This window comes from Oryza sativa, chromosome 11 (genome assembly GCF_034140825.1).
Source record: "Oryza sativa Japonica Group chromosome 11, ASM3414082v1".
Classification (NCBI taxonomy): domain Eukaryota; kingdom Viridiplantae; phylum Streptophyta; class Magnoliopsida; order Poales; family Poaceae; genus Oryza; species Oryza sativa.
The window spans coordinates 28,429,605-28,444,569 of record NC_089045.1 but is presented as its reverse complement, the minus strand read 5'-3'; the positions used below and the strand labels follow the sequence as shown (position 1 = coordinate 28,444,569).

The 14,965-nt window shown below is 40.9% G+C and overlaps 2 protein-coding genes and 1 pseudogene across 2 annotated transcripts; all 3 read left to right on the top strand.

The window, feature by feature from the left end:
- Positions 1–447: 447 nt before the first annotated feature.
- Positions 448–1,933, top strand: LOC9266179 (pectinesterase QRT1-like; annotated as a pseudogene).
- Positions 1,934–5,329: 3,396 nt separating this feature from the next.
- Positions 5,330–7,873, top strand: LOC4351057 (pectinesterase QRT1). The gene is made up of 3 exons (XM_015761261.3): positions 5,330–5,918; positions 6,644–7,117; positions 7,588–7,873. Exons 1-2 carry the CDS (start codon positions 5,403–5,405, stop codon positions 7,046–7,048), a joined length of 921 nt encoding a protein of 306 aa, XP_015616747.1. The 5' UTR covers positions 5,330–5,402; the 3' UTR covers positions 7,049–7,117; positions 7,588–7,873.
- Positions 7,874–10,123: 2,250 nt separating this feature from the next.
- Positions 10,124–14,937, top strand: LOC4351056 (palmitoyl-acyl carrier protein thioesterase, chloroplastic). The gene is made up of 7 exons (XM_015762393.3): positions 10,124–10,263; positions 10,757–11,339; positions 11,443–11,576; positions 13,469–13,582; positions 13,720–13,906; positions 14,048–14,116; positions 14,340–14,937. Exons 2-7 carry the CDS (start codon positions 10,821–10,823, stop codon positions 14,592–14,594), a joined length of 1,278 nt encoding a protein of 425 aa, XP_015617879.1. The 5' UTR covers positions 10,124–10,263; positions 10,757–10,820; the 3' UTR covers positions 14,595–14,937.
- Positions 14,938–14,965: the final 28 nt, after the last annotated feature.

Below are 14,965 nucleotides of genomic sequence, written 5' to 3'. Positions count from 1 at the left end.
AACATTATATCTATATATAGTGAAACATTGTGAGTACACTAGGTGAAACATTTTTTTGGAAAAAAAAGAAATAAATTTCCTTAATAGAGGATTTCCAAAATATGTGAGTGATTTGTTGCAACGACGCGTTCTATAATATCAAAATCCACTGCAACATTTGATCCATATATAGTGAAACATCACGAGTACACTAGCTGAAACATCGTAAAACTACTGGGTGAAACATCTAAAGAACCATATGCAGCATTTTAAAAAAATATCAATAAAAAAGCTAAAATATTTTTTTATCGAAATATAATCATGTGTGGTCTTGTTATAAAAATTTAATTGCAACGAATACAACGGCGTGATCGGATCATAGATTGGATAATTAGTTTAGAAGAAAAATCGTTTTAAAACTATTTAAAATACTCAGCACGTGGTTTGAGGCGTCCGATTTTTTTTCGACCGCTCGAGCGCCCAACGCGCAGCATTTCCCAATAAATTTTGATGATGATGACGAGGAAATCGCTGCTGTTCCTGCAGCTGGGGCTGCTGGTGGCGGCGTCGCTGCCGCCGGCGTCGAAGCAGATGGAGGTGTCGCTGAAGAAGTGGCTGGCCGACAACCAGCTGCTCTACACCACCCCGGACGCGGAGGACACGGCGATGGACGCCGGCGTCGTCGCCGCCAGCAAGGCCCAGGTCCACGTGGGCGTCGACCCCGCCGGCAGCGGCAGCGGCGGAGGCAAGCGCCGCACCATCGCCGCCGCGCTCGCCGGCGTCCCAGACAGCGGCGGCGGCGAGCCCAAGAGCTACGAGCTGAGCCTGAAGCCGGGGCAGGTGTTCCGCGAGAAGGTGGTGGTCGGCAAGGGCAAGGCGTACGTCACCCTCAAGTCCGACCCGGCCAACCCCGCCGTCATCGTGTGGAACGACACCGCCGCCACCCTCGGCAAGGACGGCGAGCCCCTCGGCCACGTCCGCAGCGCCACCCTCACCGTCGAAGCCGACAACTTCGTCGCCTCCGGTGTCGTCATCAAGGTCGTCTTCTTGCTTTGACATTTTTTCTAAACAAACTTTTTTAAAGTTTATAGATAAATTAATATTAAAAAAATAAACATATTATAAAAAATATATATTCAATGCTATGGGCCTATTCGGCTGCCTTGTATAGCGCTGTTTCACTGCCATATTACAGCTTATTACTGCAGCAAGTAAACTGGGTGCAGGCTGCAGGGCAATATTGTACGCGACAGCCGAACGCGCTCTCTATATAATTGTTGATGTGGATGTTGCTAAATTTTCTGTAAATTTAATAAAGTTTGACTAATCGACTTATAATATGAATCAGAAAGATGAGAGAGATTATTTCTTAATCATATATATTCCCCCCTCTCTCTCTCTATATATATATGGAATTAAGGTTGTAGTACTCTTAGATATATATTTGCATGGTAGAATGATGCGCCTTCGGGGTTGGAAGGAGGAAAGACAGTTGCACTGCGTGTGGCAGGAACAAAAGCATCCTTCTTCAAATGCACGATCGAGGCCGGCGGGCAAGGCGCGGTATACGTACGACGACGACGGGCAGCACTACTTCAAGGAGTGCACCATCAACGGCGGCGCCGACGTCATCTTCGGTTTCGGGAGGTCTTTCTACGACGATTGCCGCATCATCTCCAAGAAAGACCCTGCCACCGTCGTGTAGTACTCCACGACGCAGGCGCAGGCGCAGAGGGCGCCCAAGTATGACGGGCTCGACGGGACCACCAACCCCGCTTTCCTCGGCTTCTCGTTCCACAACTGCACCATCGAGGCCGGCGCCGGCGACTCGGGCGGCGCCGACGACAAGGTCTACCTCGGCAGGGCATGGGATGATTCGTCCTTCGTCGTCTTCTCCAATACCATGATGGCGAGGTTGTGCCTATTGGCTTCCAAGGCCAAAAAATCGAAAAGCCAGCAGAAGGGTATGTAACTAACGATGATCCTCAATTTACTTACATAATACATCCGCACTAAGTGTAGTTAATGCTATTTCTCTCTTCTTTCATTAAGCCACATTACACCAATTTTTTTAGCCTATGGGTGATTAGATAAATGGTTCACGTTGTCTCTTCTTTCTTCTCTCGTAACACCAATTATTTTTAGGCTCAAAATTCATATATAAGTATCAATTTGTTTTAGTTTTAATAATCATATTGCATCTTATTTGTACATATTATGTAACTTTATTTTCCGTAGCAACGCGGCAGTGTATTCATCTTGTATTTTTTATTAAGGGGGAGGACTTAAATTGGCCTGCGTTAGTATTTTGAACTAAATTTCTAGGTCATCCATAGAGGTGCACTAGCATATATTGTGCCCAATCCAAACAAGACCTTACAGTGAGGTCCCTTATGGCCTTATAAAAATTCTGGGATTTGCTAGATTTCAATTGCCTAGACTTGCATATTGCTAAGCCTAAAATTGCAGTGCTAGACAAATGAAATTTTATTTCATTTTAACTATAATTTTGTTGTTATTTATTTATTTTATCTAACTTTGATTTTTTAATGTAAATTTGTAAATTTTATGAGTTATTATGTTTATTTTATGTATTTTTTGTAGGTTAGAATAATTTTCCAACCATTGATTTAAAGAAGAACTTAATTTATTTAAATAAGTAATAGGGGTAATAAGTAACAGTTATAAGAAAAGTGACTGAAACTTTTGAAAATATCACGTGCCTAAAATCTAGATATTCCCAAAATATCTTACAAAAATATTAGGAGGCAGGTAGCTAGAGATATAAGGTCTCTATCGGTTGACCATGAGTTGATTATAAGCCAAAAAGGCTTATTAGCAATAAAAAATAATATACGAATAAAACTTTTATATATGTGTGCTTTAGCAACTAAAAGTCCAGTGTTGAAAAAGAAATCATGTTAAAAATATCGTAGAATCAACTCTAAAATTTTAAAATTCAAAAATTGGCAATGGCTTATATTATTCCGCAGAGGGCAAACGATGAGGCCGATATATTTCATTGGTTAGTCACAAGACTCTCCATAATATTACAAATGTTTGTTATTTAATAATGGAATAACATCTAGCCTTTATTTGAAAAGAAGCTACAATTGCTTATTACAAATGTTATTTGCTCAATATAGAGCTGCTAAAAAGTCCAGGGATGACGAGGCAATAAGTCCAAAAATTACTCAGCACAAAAGGAGAAATATAATACGTCTTACCCAATTCGATATTGCAAATGCTTATAGCTTTAAAATATTGTATTATTTAACTTATAGTTGGGAGTATCTATTTTTAGCATAATCGATTAACTATACATGTTTGTTGCATATATGTATGCAGGAGCGGGGACTATTATGGCGTGTACAAGTGCTCTGGGCCTGGTTTGGAAGCAAGCAAGAAGATGGGCTGGGCCAAAGAGCTCACTGATGGCTTCCCCTATGCCAACCAAGAATTTATCTCGGGTGAAACGTGGATCCTGCCCCCACCCACGCCCACGGACTGATCTAGGATGCTTTGAGATCACTTTGAGAAATTTGCTGCAATTTTAGTGTTTTGAATTTAACAGCCAAATAAATATCGAGATGAGGGGCAAAACTTAGGACTTATTTGGTAGGGCTCTTACTCCTAATGAGAAGTCTGGAGTAAAGTTGTAAAGTGGTTCAAAGCCCGCTCTGTCCCTCTTGTTTATTTTTTTCGGATCATTTCTCCACTCTTTTTGAGTGGAGCTAAAAATTTTTAGTTGGGCTTTAACTCTAAGAAAAGTGGTGCTGAGATTAAGCTCCGCCAAATATGCCCAAGTATAACTATTTCATCTGTACCTTTAGATAATGGATGAGTAAAATTGCATCATTAGCCTCTTTTCATCAATTCATAAATGTTGGTATCGTATCTTTCTATATAGTTGGTATCTACTAAGGGGCATTTACTTCTATAAAGCAAGTCATGCAAGAAACCACATCATTAAAGCCATCAAAGATAACAACCGTTGGATCAAGAAGCTAGTCCGAGGCCGGCGAGGCGGTGCTCCCCGAGGTGGATCTGTGCGACCCTCTCCTCCTCCACGATCTGCGCGATGTGGATCTGTACGATGTGCGATGTGTGGATAATTTTATTATTGTGTTGTAGATTTTGTTGATGTTTTTATGATTTTGTGAATGATTTGATGCATTTGGGGATATAGAGAAAATCCAGCTTGATGTATTTGGGGATTTTGTGAATGATTTGTGTTGCTTGAAGATTTTTGGATGATTTTATGAATGATTGATGGTGCTAAATCATGCAAGCAGAACAAAAAAAAGAGAAAAAAATATTAGTCCCGGTTGGTAACACTAACCGGGACTAAAGATTCATCTTTAGTTCCAAATTTGTAGTCCCGGGACTACGGGGGTTCCCAACCGGGACTACAAAGCCTTTCTTCAGTAGTGGATGTTACTTCTATTTTAGAAACATTGTTCATGAACGAATATATATAGGCGATGTTGAAGTTAGCATCACAAATAGACTAAGAGAAAGGGGCGTAAGAATCAAGAGATGGATCGAAATAAGCTAATACATATGTATCATATCAGTTAGCAAACTTAGCATCATAAATGGACTAAGAGAAAGGGGTATAAGAATCAAGAGATGATCGAAATAAGCTAATACATATGTATTTGGTTAGGTATGGGTTATCTATGGGTAAAAAATGAGACCTGGTTGTTGCCTAGGATGTCGATCTTCGGGTCTTGGGTGAGCGTGCCCACGGGTAAAAAATCACACCCACATCTATACCCATTGGGCTGGGTATCCGCAGATACCCGGATCCATTGGCAAAATTATCATCCCTATTCCCGAAGCTAGAAAAAACCCAACTCCAAAATAAACCTAGGCTGAGTTCGTTTGGGATTTTTGACGACACGCGAAATGAGATAAACTATTAACGCATGATTGACGAGTATTGTTTTACTGTAAACTTAAAAAAATAGATTTATTTGATTTTTGTTAAAAAAAGCTTTTGTATAGAAAATTTTTACACAAAATTTAATAGTCCGGGAGGCATGCTTACGGACAAGGACGAAGTTGCCGCAGCTAGTTGCCCAAACGAACTCAACCTTAGAGTTAGAACTATATATACTAAACAAAACCTAAATTGCTATTGGAAAAATGGCAACTCGTGAAATCTCTGACCTATATTCTCTGGTCATTGGCCGTGTACATCTTTGTTTGAAGGTAGATCGAGGCTGGGTTTTGATCCATTTTGTAAGAAGAAGAATTGCTCTCGTCCAAGAGGAAATTAGACAGACCAAAAATAGCAGCCAGCAGACACATGAATTAATACATATATTATGTGCACAAATTGAAGAAGAAGCTAACACGATCGATGAGATCATCATATATTATCGGGTGAAAAACGAATTGAAATCGACATATCGATCATGGCGACGACGAAGACGCAGCTTCTCATGAAGCTGGGGCTACTGCTGCTGGCGCTGGCGTCTCAGCCGTCGCCGTCGCAGCAGTCGCAGGCGTTCTTCGAGATCTGGCTGGGGCAGAACTCGATGCAGTACGGCACGCCGACGATGGACACGCCGTCGATCGCCGGCGACATCGTCGCCGCCAACGCGACGGCGGTCCACGCGGCCGTCGACCCCGCCGGCGGCGGCAAGCAGTACCGCACCATCGCCGACGCGCTCGCCGCCGTCCCCGACGCCAACAACACCAGGCGCTACGTGTTCAGGCTCAAGCCGGGGCAGGTGTTCCGCGAGAAGGTGGCCGTCGGCGAGGGCAAGCGGTACGTCACCTTCGAGTCCGACCCGGCCAACCCCGCCGTCGTCGTCTGGAACAACACCGCCGCCACCCCGGGCAAGGACGGCAAGCCCCTCGGCGCCGCCGGCAGCGCCATCGTCGCCATCGAAGCCTCCAACTTCATCGCCAATGGTGTCGTCTTCAAGGTCCTCCCTTCACCTTCTCTTCGGTTCCATAACTCTTAACCTTTTGAATAAGATTCTATTAGTATGTTTATTTAATAAAGATACTAGAATAACGTATATAGATTTGTTTTACAAAGTATTATAATAAAAAAGAAAAATATATTTATTTATTATATATATTATACTCTTTACATTTCTGGTCAAACTTGCACGTTGAATATTTGGCTATAATTTCTTTTATATACTACTTCCTCCGTTTTACAATATAAGACTTTCTAGCATTACCCATATTTATTTAGATGTTAATGAATCTAGACATATGTATGCGTTTAGATTCATTAACACCTATATGTATGTGGGCAATGCTAGAAAGTCTTACATTATGAAACGGATGGAGTATAAAGTTTGTAGCAATATTGAAATATCAATCCAATGATATAAAATTCAATTTACATTATACTAATCGTTAGTCAAATATTTTTGAGGTTGAAGTTGAATCTTGAAATGGGTGCACAACTTACATTATGGAATGAGGGGGGTAATAAAAATATATAGACAAACATATTATATTTTAACAACCGTGTCATTGTCCAAAATGAAACATATGAATTATGGAACCGGAAGGATCTTAATTACTTCAATTATACTTGGATACTCTACATATTTCTTTTTCTTTCTTTTTTTTGTTAATAAAAATAAAAATTCTGGAAATGAGGTGGTGTACTTATGAATTTGGACGATGGCAGAATGATGGGCCAACAGGGGGGAAGCAAGGGCAGACAGTGGCACTGCGGGTGGCAGAAAAAAGGGCATCATTCTTCAATTGCACGATCGAGGGCGGACAAGGCGTGCTATACGACGAGATGGGGACACACTACTTCAGGAACTGCACCATCAATGGCGGCGTCGACGCCATCTTCGGCTTCGGGAGGTCTTTCTACGACGATTGCCGCATCGATCTCCAAGCGAGACCCCGCCGTGCCCACGGCGCCAGCGACGTAGAAGAGGCCGCCCTCGCACACCAAGCAGATCAATTCTACCTGGAACGGCTTCGCCTTTCACAACTGCGTCATCGAGACCGGTGGCGCCGACGACAAGGTCTACCTCGGCAGGGCATGGGAGGACTCGTCGTTCGTCGCCTACACCTATAGCAAGATCGCCAATGAGATCGTGCCTATTGGCTACGACGACCACGGGAACATCCAAAAGCCACCGAAAGGGTATGTGCTAATTTACAATTCTAGAATTCTTATTACTCCCTTTGTTTTAGATTATCAACTTAAGACAAATATATTATGCAAATATACTCAATTATTTATTTAATGAAACTAATTTGGTGTTGTAAATATTACTATATTTGTCTATAAATTTAATTAAACTTGAAGTAATTTGACTTTGACCAATGTCAAAATGACTTATAATATAAAACGAAGGGAATAATTTACATATTGTATTGTATTTGTAACAAAATTAATACCCACATATATATATATAGTGTTAATGTATAGCACTACTCTAGCTACATATACTATATGAATGAAAATAAAAGTGTAGAGATGTACTATTAAGGGCAAGCAACGCATAAAAGGGATGCTTTGAAAAAAGAAAGTAAGCACTTCATCTTCTACAAGAGTCTTCCTTGTACTACTATAAAAGGGGAAGGACTTGCTAAAACTATATATGGATGCAGGAGCGGATTCTACTACGGTGTGTACAACTGCTCTGGGCCTGGATTGGATGCAAGCAAGAAGATGGGATGGGCCGAAGAAATCGCTGATAGCAACGTACCGTTTGCATATAGCTATTACGCTTTTGTCGATGGCGAATCGTGGGTCGTGCCCAGGCCCGCGGACCATATCGAGATTCACATGTGATGATCCATATGCGTGAGGAATACCACCATATTGCCACACGATATATCTCGCACTTCGATGGTCTCATAAGTACTTATCTGTAATGATAATGTATTTATAGCAGAGGATGTGAACCCGATCCATATGTCTTCCCTTAGATTCACATCTCACATTCCTGTTGCGCTCATTGTATTTGGCCATAAATTAATCTCGGTTTCTCTACTCGTCCTTGTCTCTCCCAATTATTCCCTCCATGGCGAGGGCTCCAAACAAATAAAAAAGATGATGAAATCATTGATGAATAATACTAGTAGCTTGCTAATTTTGTTCGATCGGCATGGTTGATTTGGATTGTTTGATCATCTGCAAGTTAAATCTGGAACGCATTAATACATACTCCCCCATCTTATGAAAATTACTTATATGAATAAAATTTACACATATGTTTGTCTATGTTTATCTTTAGAAATTGATTTTCCTAAAAAATAAAAGAGATGGAGGGGTACGAGGTAGGCAAAGCTTTTGTCCGCATTTTTAAAATAAAATAAAATAAAATCTGGATCGCATTGCACGCCCGTGTAAGTATTAGAATCAAATACATGCTAAAGTAACACGGATTGAGTGCCACGGGAACAGGGAAGCTGCGTCCAAACCCACACCCACACAGACTGATCTAGGATGCTTTTTGAGATTAATTTGATAAATTTACCTCAATTTTAGTGTTTTGAATTTGACATCCAAATAAAGTTTAAGATCAGTGATAAAATTTAGAGTCTGTTTGGCTGTGTTCCAACGATGGAGGGCCCGAACTCCACTCCATCACTTTAGCCCGCTTCACCTATGCCTTGATCAACTGGTGTGGAATTTTTGAAGCACCAATCAAAATATCCATGTATGCCTTTTCATATGGAACTTAGCCCATCTGTTAATTCCAACACAAAAATCTTACTGCTAATGCTGATTTGTGAAAATACGGGGTCGGCAATTTTTACTGCTAGAAGAGCCCATCTGTTTCTTCGATTTTCCATGAGAGTCCTCATGTTTAGGAGGTGTTGTTTCTTGATGAAGAAATGAAGTGGATAAAGTAATAGCAGCTTCAGATTTGTTGGATGAAGGAAGGAGTCATTTGTGCCAAAACAAATTTTGCAACTATGTGTGTGTGCATGTGGGGTGCTGGGGGGGGGGGAGGGGGGCGAAGGCGGTATGGTGGATTGGGGTGAAAACGGGCAGGTACGGTCGAATTACAACATTCTCGTATCCTAACTCATATCTTCCTTTAAATTTAGAACTGGATAAAGATAGTACCGAATAACATATCACTATCACTTATCCCGTATTCTATCCCATATTATTTTCTTCGAATCAGATTCATGAAAAAATATTTATTTGTCTCTAATTCATAGATATTTAATATAAAAAGACAATTAAAGTGCTAAAAGAGAAATTATATAATATTACATGTGAGCTCAAAAATATAGTGATAAACTACCTTTTATCATGTTTCTAGGTGAATTTATAATTTATTTTCATATGTGTTCTATAATATGAGACATATGAGTGGATACAACACTTCTCGTATCCTAGCCCATATATTTTTACAGATTCGGGTTCAAGCTCGCATAATATCGGGTATCCAATTTTCTCTGGCATATTCTTCATGCAAGCCTTGAGTTGAGTGAACGATCGGGAAATACCTGCCCCATTTTCACCCCTACCAGTGGGTGGGGGCATTGCATGAACGAAACATGGAAAAGGAATCGACTTGAGAGGCTAGACCTGCTAGCTCTACTGGGTCTGGATGGTCATGCATTTATTTGAAAAAAAAACACGCCGCAAGCTCGATAACCCCGACCTCAACGGCAACCATGACAACAATATGCATGACATTGGGGGAGGAGAAAAGACATGTTGATAACTAGAGGGCGCGGCTACGCATGTAAATGCGGAGAGAAGGAACGACGGTAGCTCAAAAAGTAAGAGCGTCGGTGGCGGTGGTGCGTGGAGCGACACTAAAGTTAGTGGTTGCTGGTGGTCTGACACAAATCCCTAATCGAAATATTTATTTTTTCTCTTAGTATTACTGATACGTGGGCCACCCGCCAATTATAAAGAAAAATGTTGAGATAAAAGGTGGAGTATCTTTCCCTTCCTTCCCTTTTTTGCCTTAAAAAAAAGAGCGTCGGTGACGGCCGTGCGTGTAGCAATACTAAAGTTAGTGGTTGATGGTGGTCTGACACAATCCCTAATCGAGTTTGATAATAATATTTATTTTTCTCTTAGTATCGCTGATACGTGGGCCACCAGCCAATCATAAAGGAAAAAAAATGTTGAGATAAAAGGTGGATAGTATCTTCCCCCTTCCTTCCCTTTTTTGGCGTAAAAGAAAGAGGAGAAATTCTCCCGTCGTCTCCTTCCTTGCGCCAAGAAAGACGAGCCGCGGCTCAACAGCGGAGTGGAGGGGCGCCGATCTCCATCGCCGAGGAGAGCAGAGCAGGGGAGGGGAGGGGATCCTGGTGAGCCTCCTCTTCCTGATTCACCTCTCTCTCATTCTAGCTTCGGGGGACTACTTTTGCCTCGAATTTGCTTGCGTTCGTTCGTTAACCCTAGCTTCTTCTCTTCTAGATCTGGAGGAAGCTCTTCTCCTCCTTAATTTCAGAGCCTTAATACAAGTAGTAACAGTTTAACCCCCCCCCCCCCCATGTCCCAAGTTGGATCCGCCCCTGCGAGTTCCGATATTGGGTCCTCCCAATTCTCAATGCCATTTTGTTCATCGGGGGGCATATGGTTCATTTTGCCTGCATTGATTCAAATGTGGTTTCGAATCGTTTGGGAAATTCGCGGGTGTACTTGTTTATGATATATGAGGCCTTTTTTTTCCCCATGAGGAGGCAAACTTTTTAGTGGGTGGATCCACTAGTTCATGCCTCAATTTTTTTTCTCCTCTTTTAAGTTTTCCAAAGAGCTACATTGTTGTAAAGTGTCTAATACAATTGATTGTTTATTCAGGTTAGCGCTTTTGGCGTGTGATTGATTTCTAAACGAATTTTGGGCCGTGAAGGGAAGTTCAATCATGGCAGGGTCTCTTGCCGCCTCAGCATTCTTCCCAGGTCCAGGCTCATCTCCTGCAGCATCAGCTAGAAGCTCCAAGAATGCTGCTGTTACCGGCGAATTGCCGGAGAATTTGAGTGTCCGTGGCATTGTCGCAAAGCCTAACCCACCTCCTGCAGCCATGCAAGTAAAGGCACAGGCTCAAACCCTTCCCAAGGTTAATGGTACGAAGGTTAACCTCAAGACGGTGAAGCCTGACATGGAGGAAACGGTGCCTTACAGTGCTCCAAAGACGTTCTATAACCAACTGCCGGATTGGAGCATGCTTCTTGCGGCTATTACAACCATCTTCCTTGCCGCAGAGAAGCAGTGGACACTGCTTGATTGGAAGCCAAAGAAACCTGACATGCTTGTTGACACATTTGGCTTTGGTAGGATTATCCAGGACGGTATGGTGTTTAGGCAGAACTTCATGATTCGGTCCTACGAGATTGGTGCTGATCGTACAGCTTCTATAGAGACATTGATGAATCATTTACAGGTAAGTGGTTGCACATTCTGTTTTTAGTTTTATTTCTCATTTCAGCATTTTGTTATAGATTCATATGTCTCTTTCAAGCTGGCAATTATTTAAAATTTTGCAGGAAACAGCTCTTAACCATGTGAGGACTGCTGGTCTTCTTGGAGATGGTTTTGGGGCTACACCGGAGATGAGCAAACGGAACTTGATATGGGTTGTCAGCAAAATCCAGCTTCTTGTTGAGCAATACCCCGCATGGTACTTCTTTGCAAACCTTTGCTCCTCTTAATATATGTATCTTTGGTTGCTTTCTATCAATTCCTTACCGTAAGTTTTCATTTTTGTCACATTTTAAATTACTTCATATTTGTTTTGCTTCTTTTACAGATATCGTTTTATGTACTACTTTATAGCTGTGTGTCCTTGGCATATTTGTTTCTATTTGTTTAAAGAAGATTCTTACTCAGGCAACAGTAGTATTTAGCTCAATATTTACTTTAACATGGTTTATCATAATGTTGTGTGGATCTCTGGTCTGATTTCTCCATATACTGGTTGGTTGATGAAAATCAAGTGAATCTTTTACTTGGTCGTATATTTCGCTGCTGCTGGTTTGCAAGAATATGGGTTGAAATTTTTACTGCTATAGAAGGCCATGTTTTTCTTTGATTTCCCGTGATAGGCCTCATGTTTAGGAGGTGCTGTTATTCCTCATTGGTTGACTAAGAAATGTGTAGTAATATCAGCTCCAGTTTTGTTGGATCAAGGATAGAGTTTGTGGCAAACTAAATTTTCCAATTAGGAAGAAATGAATATATTCCTACTTAAGTGGGGAGGAGCATGCACTTTGTTTCCAATTGTCGAGCCCTGATTATAACACAAACTATCAAGTTATTTCTTTGCATTTAGAAACAGGATTTGCATCTTGAGTAATCCTCATTAAAGACATAATCTAGCTTTAGTACATGCAACATAAAAGTTCTGATGCCCCAAGGCCTTTTTGGTACAGCACTGTAAGTCTGTAGCTATCCTTGCTCTATGTTGTCCTCAAAAGACACAACATCAGTTAAAAACAAAGAAGAACAGTAATCTCTCCTTTAGACGTCAGTTATTAGTGGAGTAGTAATTTAGATCCAAGAGCAACTTCATTTGTTACGCCTTATTCATTGCCCAAAGCTGCCTCATTAAATGATGTCTTCTCTGTGCTTCCTTGGATCTTGAATTATGTTGAGTGGGAATGCCAGAACGGGCATGTACTTTCGTTTTCCAGCGATAAGCTCCGTTTTAAAAATAAATTAGCAAGTGATTTATTTACATTTACAAACAAAAATTTACCACTCGGGTAGTTCACATTAAAATTATTGTCTAGCTTTATTACAAGCAACATGAAAATTTCGATACCCCAAGGCCTGAGTTTGGCAGCACTATAACTCTGTTGCCCTGTTTTGTCTTGAAAAGTATAATATCACTTAACAGGACAATGCTCTCCCGAAAACATAACTGATTAGTGGATAGAGAGAGTGGTTTAGGTGGTGTTTGGATCCGGGGACTAAATTTTAGTTCATGTCACATCGGATGTTTGGACACTAATTAGAAATATTAAACATAGACTAATAATAAAATTTAGTCCCAATAGATAATTGACTGGTTACTTCATATTCATTGCCCAGAGCTGCCTCATTAAATGTTGTCTGTTCTGTGCTTTCTTGGATCTTGAATTAAAAGACGTCTGTACAGGGTACCACACCTCAAGGGATCACAATTCAGAAAGTTTCCCTTTATTGGTCTGCAGTAAATGATTCCATCGTATAGAAAAGAACAAAAGCAATTAATGCTGTGCCATATCATGGGAGAAGCTAAGGACCCATCTAGAACAGTGAACTTTTGTTGAACAGCATCTGTCAGTTTAAAAATCTAGGTGGTCATCATTCATCAAATAAGTGGTGCTAGTGCTACTATTGCACACGTTATGTTTAAATCCTCTTGTCAACTGTGTCAACAAGTGGTTGAAAACTTCTTTTTGGGGGTTTTGAGTTATAAAAATGGAGGTGCAATTTCAAATTGTTTTTTTAGTTCAGATACAATTGCCGACGTCTTTCTGTGGATCAAAAAAATGACAGATGTATTGTACCAACCTGCTATGGTTTTAGGGGAGATACGGTTCAAGTTGACACATGGGTTGCTGCTGCTGGCAAAAATGGCATGCGTCGAGACTGGCATGTTCGTGACTACAACTCTGGCCGAACAATCTTGAGAGCTACAAGGTTTGGGCTTCAACTTTATTCTATTGCAAGAATCATCTGTATCGTTTTTTTTATGAGGATATCCAATCTTGGTATTTCTGCTTGATCACATCATTGATAATTGCTAATTGTGCTCCTTTTCCAATCCTTTCTTGCAGTGTTTGGGTGATGATGCACAAGAAAACTAGAAGACTTTCAAAAATGCCAGATGAAGTTAGAGCTGAAATAGGCCCATATTTCAATGACCGTTCAGCTATAACAGAGGAGCAGAGTGAAAAGTTAGCCAAGACAGGAAATAAAGTTGGTGATGATGCTACAGAGCAATTCATAAGAAAGGGGCTCACTGTAAGTCAGCTAGACATAGTTACATACTAAATTATCATTATGCCTCAACTGCAATCATTTATCTAAGAAAAATAGTAATATTTGATCTCACCCCTCATTTATTTTAAATGATCTTTGATGGACTCTTGTTTACTGCAACAGCCTAGATGGGGTGACCTCGATGTCAATCAGCATGTGAACAATGTTAAATATATTGGGTGGATCCTTGAGGTGGTTATTCTTGTCCCTTTTATTCATTGTTTAGAGAAAAATAATTTGGCTTTATCCTTTTATATGGTGGTTGTTAGGGAACCATTTTATGTAGTACTTGCAATTATTTTCTAGAGATTCTGATCTGACCATCTGTATTGTTGATATTGTCATTAGTCTTACATCTGGTCAGTCAGAAGGCTTTCAAACATGTTTTTGAGTTCTTTCTAATTTTTTCCCCCAGAGTGCTCCAATTTCAGTACTGGAGAAGCATGAGCTTGCAAGCATGACCCTGGATTACAGGAAGGAGTGTGGTCGAGACAGCGTGCTGCAATCACTTACCACCGTGTCAGGGGAATGCACCAGCATTGGCGCCGACAAGCAGGCTTCTGCCATCCAGTGCGACCATCTTCTTCAGCTTGAGTCAGGAGCTGATATTGTGAAGGCACACACAGAGTGGCGACCAAAGCGATCGCACGCAGCAGCTGAGAACGCGTAAACAAACAAACCGACGAAAATCTGTGGGAGGGAGAATATCAAACTTCCCTTGCCTCTGTTGCCCTGAAGCTTATCTTGAAGTGTGAGTTGTATTCTGTAAAAAATTAGTAGTTTCCATAGTGTGAGGTTGGAGGGGAGGTGTTGGTGCTTGCCTACTGTACCTGCTACATCTATTATTTCTTGATTCTTTGTTCGCTTTTTTTTTTCTTTTTTGTTTTTAACCCCTGTGGAGATAAGACAGGTTTTGAAGTGTGGAAGAGGTTGTTTCAATCGTCTAATTGATTCAACTATTCAGCAAGTAAACTGCTCCATGGAATTTCATCGTTTGGTTGGAGCCTGAGAAATGTTGCTAGTTGTTTAGCTTCATCTGAT

What these genes read in the sequence shown, in the direction of transcription:
- LOC4351057 (XM_015761261.3), top strand. Translation starts at nt 5,403, where the DNA reads ATGGCGACGACGAAGACGCAGCTTCTCATGAAGCTGGGGCTACTGCTG. An exon ending in CCAATGGTGTCGTCTTCAAG is followed by an intron (nt 5,919 to 6,643) that starts GTCCTCCCTTCA and finishes GGACGATGGCAG; the next exon opens with AATGATGGGCCAACAGGGGG.
- LOC4351056 (XM_015762393.3), top strand. Translation starts at nt 10,821, where the DNA reads ATGGCAGGGTCTCTTGCCGCCTCAGCATTCTTCCCAGGTCCAGGCTCA. An exon ending in GTTGAGCAATACCCCGCATG is followed by an intron (nt 11,577 to 13,468) that starts GTACTTCTTTGC and finishes CTATGGTTTTAG; the next exon opens with GGGAGATACGGTTCAAGTTG. An exon ending in ACAATCTTGAGAGCTACAAG is followed by an intron (nt 13,583 to 13,719) that starts GTTTGGGCTTCA and finishes CCTTTCTTGCAG; the next exon opens with TGTTTGGGTGATGATGCACA.